The sequence below is a fragment of the Montipora foliosa genome, chromosome 14 (genome assembly GCF_036669935.1).
Source record: "Montipora foliosa isolate CH-2021 chromosome 14, ASM3666993v2, whole genome shotgun sequence".
Taxonomy (NCBI): domain Eukaryota; kingdom Metazoa; phylum Cnidaria; class Anthozoa; order Scleractinia; family Acroporidae; genus Montipora; species Montipora foliosa.
The window spans coordinates 15,165,348-15,172,847 of record NC_090882.1 but is presented as its reverse complement, the minus strand read 5'-3'; the positions used below and the strand labels follow the sequence as shown (position 1 = coordinate 15,172,847).

Sequence of the window (7,500 nt, the reverse complement as noted above, 5' to 3'; positions counted from 1 at the left end):
TTATACCTAAAGAACTTTATGTCTGGCAAATTGTTGAATTGACAGAAATGGTCCTGTGGCTGGATTTGGAAACAAGTGTCCTTAAAGTTTTTGCCCCCTTTGCAAGGTAATAATGATTTATTATTCAGTACTGCAGCTCTACAGAAAAGGAAATTAAGGAAGTTCTTTTGATAGTCAACAGCTGAGTAAAATGTTTGCTTTGTTTCAAGGACAAAAATTTTCATAAGTTAAGTGCATCATCTGTGAAAGAGAAGGCTCATGTGGAGAAAATTCTGTAGGTGAAACAATGTACAAGTATAGTGTAATTGAACACCCGAATGCCTACTTTGACTCAGACTTGTTTCTCCATCAATGATAACTGATATCCAGAAAGAGGTCAAAACAAAATGCGTTATATTATTTTTCTTGATTTTCTTATTCTTGGGGACGTTATGTATAATATTATTATTATTACTTTCTTTGGGTGTGTTTTTTTGTTCATGGGACTTCTCATGGTAGAGAGATGTTTCAGAGAAAGTACCCAAAGTAGGATTTAAACTCGGTACCTCCTCATTCAGAGGCGCTCATTGAGCACTAGACCACAAAGACTAGGGGGGGGGGGGGGGTAAATATTTATTCTAAGAAATGAGTGCGTGACTGGAAATGAGTTTTTGTGTTTTCGTTGCATGCAATATCTTATGTATCGGTTACACATCTCACCAGGCTAATATTCTCCCGGTATTGTTGAGAAAAAGTAGGAACTTGTAACGCATCCATTTACTGTTTTGGATTGGAGTCAATGCCTGATTAACAATGCTTTAAAATGCTACTAAGACGAAATTCGCATCTTTCCTATCTAAGCCATTTAAAGACCATAAACATGTAGTCTGTATGAGAAGAAGAATGCTGTTTACTATTTTCAAATATCTCTTTTTGTTCCAGAGATATTCAAGTTTCAAAATATGCAAATTAGCCAAGGGATGACGTCATAAACTCAACCGAATTATGATCAAATGTGATGGAAAAAGATATCCCAGCCAATTTGCAGCAGAAATGCTTGATTCTTGGCAGCAAGATTTTAGAAGATGTGCTCTACGATATGAGCATACCAGTTTTGTTACCATGGCAACATACTGGGTTCTAAACCTCCCTGATATTAAAGGCTTTGCTGGCCACTTTTGTCGTTCTATTTTGATATTTGCCAGTGGTGCCTCATCTTCATGATCAGCGAGCATATAGATATGTTAGTTTGAGTTTGTTTCCTTGCTAAATGTTTTTCTAGCTTATGATCACCAAAAATATTGAATCAGGTTGAAAGGGACTGGAAAAGAGTAAGTTGGCATGGGAACCAATTTCCTTACAGCCGAAGGTGTGTTGCCTGTATAACTAGTAGCCCACCAAGTTTCAATGGACTCTGCTGCAAATTGACCGAGCTAGCTCTATTTATACTTGATTTTATATTGGGTTGAGTGAATGACATCATCAGTAATGTCATTTGCATATTTTACACATTTTTCAAACTTAAGTATCTCCGGAACCAATGCAGATATTTCCAAATGATAAACGGCATTTTTTACCTTTCCTGGAATTCTATACAAATTATAAACCAAAAAATTCAAGGGATGAATATTTGATCATAGCAGCACTTAAAATGTAAACAACTTTTCTACTTGTACAATCGCACTCAACCCTATGGTTGAGTCGTGGACTTCGGACTTCGGACTTCGGACTTCAGACTATGGAATTCAACTGGATCTTGAGCAAGGTATTGTAAAATAAAAAAAGACACTGAAATATTGTGAACTTAGAAGGAAAGCAGCTGAAAATCCTTTGAACAAAGTGTAGGCTACCAGTAGCCTCTTGTTTTTTCTATGTTTGACATGGCTTTCCACAGAGATTGTAGATAAAACCCTCTTGACCCTTTTCTAACTGGCTGTGCATATGACTGAGTGATTTCTGTCATCCAATAAAATAGAAGTAAAATACTCTTGAATTATTCATGGCGTTGATGAACAAATATATGTAAGTATGAACTTGTGTGAAGTTCATTAAATTGTTTTCATTATTCTAATATCCACAGATCATGGATTGTTGCGAAGGTGATTCTGAAGATTGTTTGTAAAGGCTTGTCAAGATTTCAATAATGTCAACCTGGGTAATGACTGGAAGTTTCTTTAAATATTTAGTATGGTTTCAGTGCAGTTGGGCCACCCACATAAATATTTATACATTTATTTCTTGCGCTCAATGAAAATAAAGGAAACATGGTGTTGATAAGTGCCGTCTGCAGTGAACCTCTGTAGCTCGCGTGTTCTGCTACTAAGTGGTCAGTCATCCATTTTTTTAAATGTGAACCATGTGAAGTCGGTGCTTATCCTCTACAAAATATACCACTAACACTACCATTTCCACTGCCACTACTACTGCTGCTACTTCTCCTACTCCAACTCCTACATGTACAGTACTACTTCTACTACTGCTACTGCAACCAATATATCAAACTTTGACATGACATTGTTCTAAATTCTAACCATTCAAAAATAACAGCTGTCCCGTGTCCTCTTGTTCCATAGCCACTTTAATAATTTATTAATTTTATATTTCTTCAAGCTAACCTGTCTTTACGGTAACTCACAGTAATGTCCAGCCTCTGAACTCAACTCTGGAGCGGGAAATGATAATACCAACTTTATTCATTCAATACAATGAAAGGAAGAGATACCAGAGGGTATCCTTATACGAGGGTATTCACCTGGATTTTATCGATGTGGGGCCGATTTTAATGAGGGAGGAAAACCGAAGTACCCAGAAAAAAACCCTCAGAGTCAGATTGAGATCGACTGAAACTCAGCCAACATACGACCTCGAGGCCAGGGTTGAACGTGGGTCGCAGAGGTTGGAGGTGCGGTTGATAACCACTAAGCCACTCTGACTCCCCGAAGGCCTACGTGTTTTCCAAGCAAACTCTTCTTGACAAGCATTGTAGCCCCCATCAAAAACATTAAAAGACTCTCACAAACCTTCAATATAAACCTAAATTTTGCAACCTTGGAAATGTTCAAGGGTGCAACCTGAATTTGACCCCATTGCTAATGGTGTTTGTTCCTAAAAAAGTGCTGCTGCAGCCATGGTTGAGTAAACTGCACAGGAATCGGACAGTCTTATCAACTGAGTTAATTAATTAAAATCAGTTATAAAGCTCTGAGGTAAAAAGCCGCCTTAATATTTAATTTTCATTGCATTTTTTGCAGAATCCCTTCTTTTCTGGCTCCTCATCTTGTGAATTACAGGAGGGCAATGAAAGCAGAACAGACCTGGAAGTACCAAGTAGAAAACTTAAGGTTACTCTCTTGAGCAGTGAATGGAAGTCTACAAAAGGAGGCTTGTCGACCATCAACAGAGAGCTTGCCATTCAGTTGGCGAAACATCAGAATGTGGAAGTCAGTATGTACCTTCCTTGTTGTAGTGAAGAAGATGTGAGGATTGCTGGGGGAAATCATGTTAAGCTCATACAAGCAAAAGAGCTGATTGGATATGAACCCATGGAATGGCTGTTGTCTGCACCAGAAAACCATGGGATCGATTATGTGATTGGACATGGGCTAAAACTTGGACGACAAATACAACTCATTCAGAGGTACCTAAAATGTAAGTGGGTTCAGGTTGTGCATACAGCCCCTGAAGACCTTGGAATGTTTGAAGGATATGCAAATGCAATTTCAAGAGCAGAGGAAAAGCACAAGGCAGAAATAAAGTTGTGTGAGTTGGCAGATGAGGTTGTAGCAATTGGTCCCAAGTTAGCTGATGAGTACTCACGTTATCTCCGTCACTGCCAGAGAGACCAATCTGTATTTAAAGTCACACCCAGCATTTTTTCTGAATTTTCTGTGGTAAAGCAAGCAGCCGAAGAAAGAAGGACATTTTGTGTTTTGGTTTTTGGGCGTGGTGACACTGAAGATTTTGAATTAAAAGGATACGACATTGCAGCCAAAGCCATTTCTGAATTGAATGAGGAATCTTATGAAGTGACCTTTGTTGGGGCACCACCTGGAAAAGAAAAGGAGGTAGCAGCGAAGTTGTGTCACCATGGCATTGCACGAAGACAGCTAACAGTTCGTTCTTTTAAGGAAAGCAGAGAGTATCTAGGCAGATTGTTTTGCGAAGTAGATCTTTGTATAATGCCATCAAGAACTGAAGGTTTTGGTTTGGCTGCGCTTGAAGCATTATCTGCAGGTCTTCCTATCCTTGTTAGTAGAAATTCTGGTTTAGGATATGCTCTGCAAGACGTGCCACTTGGTTCAAGTTGTGTAGTAAATTCTGAAGATCCCAAAGAATGGGCCAAGGCAATTGAAATTGTCCGTAAAAAGAGCAGGAATGTTCGGCTAGAGGAGACAGAGATTCTTCGTACACAATATGCAAAGAAGTACTGTTGGAAGGAACAGTGTGATGAACTTGTGAAAATGATGTTTAATAACATTTTTGGTAAGTGAAATGACATGTCACTTGGTTCATCTTGGAAGGATTTTAAATGAACTGTATGTTTATGTATGGTTCTCAAGGTGAATTGGACAAACTAATTTTGTTAAGAAATAAATTATAACTTGTTTTGAAACAAAAGGAATGATACCAGTCAGACATGTAGTACAGTGCAAGCAGTATTCGGCAGGATCAGTTGTAATGATGAAATTGTCCTCTGAGGGAAGAAAATTACAGGGTGCAGCCAGTGCTTGATCATAGTACATGTTATTTTGTACTTCACAGTAATGAGTTGTTGACGCCAGACTGCTTTTGTTTGTCCTGCATCTCATAAATCTCCTTATTGGCATAAATTTGGATCAGTGTTGTGGGTGCTGCAAGTGAACAATTTGGCTCTAGTGATAATTTGGCAATTTCGTCCAAGCAACTCTGAGAAAGAATTAGTACTAATAGCATACAACTATACATAAGCAGGTGTTTTTCAGTACATGACTCTGACTAAGATTCTGTATATTTTTTGTCTGGTAGGGACTCATGCAGTTGAACGTGGACAGGACTCGTCACTGACAAGAAAACACTTGCCGAGTATCGTGGTGTCTGAATCTTATGTTGAATCCACTCAAGCTGGGATTAATTTGACAGGTGAAGTCCTATTTTTCGTTGCTTTTGCATTAATTATCACTGTCTCTGCATATGGTCACTGACTTGGTTTGTAGACTCTCTTATTGAGGAAGTTTCTTTATTGACATCACATTTTAACTTTGACTTCCTCAGAAAAACAAGGAAAAAGACCGTCACATCCAAGTGACACCCCACCATCAAAGAAGCGAAGACATGATACAGACATCTACAGAGGTAAGACTTGATGTCTAGTTCATTAGAGTATGGTTGATGAAGAGATTTCAACGAACTGTACTTCATTGACAATAAGCCGATTGTTTTTTACAGAAGCTCAGTCTACAGCTGTAGATTAAAATCAGAGTGAACAAGGCATATTTGACTCATCTCCAAACCCAAAAATTTATTCCTCTTGTGCCAATGATAAATTCGCACATAACTGCGTACTGTATGAGCCGAACAAAACACTAAGAAACAAAAGACTTGTTGTTTATAAACTTTAAATTTTTGGTGGCTTGTAAAGGAACTGTTTGTTTTGTGTGCTATGTGGGTTATCAACTGATAGCTCATCTCCTTTCCTGTTGGAATCAATCGGTTCCTTCATCTCTCCTTTTCATCTGCCGTACATGTAAGTAAATTGCTATCAATGGAAGTTTCTCAGCAGCAACTGCTCAGAGGATCGTTTGGTTTTTCGTTGCTGCGGGATTTTACAGGAACTGTTCGGATGCTACTGAATTTGAGAGTTTGGCAGGACAGCATCTCAAACCACGTGCATGTGGGGGTTTCATCCATATTGAAATTTCTGGACAAGTGGTATCCATGTAATTGAATGAATGCTAACACTTTACTTTGAGAAGTTACTTTCCGTTGAGTAGTCTTTTTCTTGCTGTATTGTTTGTGTCCTTTTGTGGAACTTTGATTATACATGTACTTTGCAGACGTATTGAACATGGTAATGACATTGCTGTGTCCAGACCTCTTATGTCATTTATTTTTGTCATTATCTTCGTCCATTGATATCTTATGGCCATGAGGTTGAAAGTACATGTAAAGGGAAAATTGGTATATTTTCTGTTTTCATCTGTTTCCTTAAATTTTCAAAGATTCCACGTTAATTTGAAGTGACAAGAACCCAAACGGAAGTCACCTTCAGAGGTCTTATTTGCATCTATTATGGTTAAGATAATGGACAGAATTGAACACTCATGTCCAGAAATGAACCTAATGAGATGCATGCCCAGTAATGAACACGAAGTGTCCCTTTAAGTCTATGCCTTTGCTACCTATTTATCTCTATTTCCAACAATAAGGTAATGGTAAAAGTTAGCGTTATTTTTAGCTTACGGTAAATGCAGCTGTTTATCCTTACTCGAGGAGTAGCATTTGGGTGACACTTCGTGACGTTAAATGTCTGTATTCTGAGGAGACACAAGTGGTGTTGAATTTTGGGAGAACAGCAAGAGGACACTTTGTGACGCCTGGTACATAGCTACGCCATGCTGATGAGGCCCAGCAAGGCCGCAACAGCTGTCCATAGCTGTTAATTGCCGGGTAAAATAGTTTTGCGCATGCGTGATGTGTTGGCCACACCCTGTTGGTGTTAGCGTGTGTCACCTTGCTTTTTTGTTTTATCTAATTAGGGGCATTTTTCGACATATGAATTGAAAGTAGCATCTCAAAAAGGTGGTGTTTCTGTCAGTTAAACGCATCTAAATTCAAATATGTTGGTTCATCTCTCCTGAAAGAAAATAACTGGACACATATTTGTTATTCTTCTGGCAGAGATTCATCATGCTTCTTCAGAAGAAGAGGCTTCATCAATGACAAGCAGTCACTTGGCAACTACTGTTGATACACAAGCCAGAAAGGTGTATGAAGGTACCTGTATTACGCTTTTTTTTATGTTAATGATGGAATGAATGAATGTGCCACACGGTTCAAGTTGTGTAGTAAATTCTGAAGATCCTAAAGAATGGGCTAGGGCAATTAAAATTGTCTGTAAAAAGAGGAGGGATGTTCGACTAAAAGAGACAAAAGATCTTTGCATTGATTATGCTGAGGAGTACAGTTGGGAGAAACAGTGTGGTGAACTTGTGGGAAGGATGCTTGATAGCATTTTTGGTAAGTGAAATGACTTGTTACTTAGTTCATTTCTGAAAGGTTGTAAGTGGCCGGGAATGGTTCCTAGAGTGAAATAGACAATGTTTTTTTTTTGTTGAAGAAAATGAACCCATTGACTCCAGCTGGACTGGCCCCCAATGATGAGTAAAAATTGTCTGGCGCTACACAGAGTAAAATCTACTCAGCCAATGGGTTTAGACTTGTTTTGAAACTTGATAGGGATCAGCTCTCTCAGCTTTAAAACAAGGATTGAAGCAACAACAATCAAGTCACAAATAACTGCAATATTCTATTGTAATGATCAAA

General features: G+C 38.5%; 1 protein-coding gene across 1 annotated transcript in view; it reads left to right on the top strand.

The window, feature by feature from the left end:
- Window positions 1-7,500, top strand: part of LOC137984460 (uncharacterized) — a 41,867-nt gene that overhangs the window by 9,642 nt on the left and 24,725 nt on the right. Inside the window, exons 2-8 of the mRNA XM_068831632.1 lie at window positions 46-106; window positions 2,060-2,134; window positions 3,231-4,461; window positions 4,984-5,097; window positions 5,230-5,310; window positions 6,856-6,951; window positions 7,000-7,194. Coding sequence (XP_068687733.1) covers window positions 2,123-2,134; window positions 3,231-4,461; window positions 4,984-5,097; window positions 5,230-5,310; window positions 6,856-6,951; window positions 7,000-7,194 — 1,729 coding nt within the window. The 5' untranslated portion in view covers window positions 46-106; window positions 2,060-2,122. The remainder of the gene's footprint in view (window positions 1-45; window positions 107-2,059; window positions 2,135-3,230; window positions 4,462-4,983; window positions 5,098-5,229; window positions 5,311-6,855; window positions 6,952-6,999; window positions 7,195-7,500) is intronic.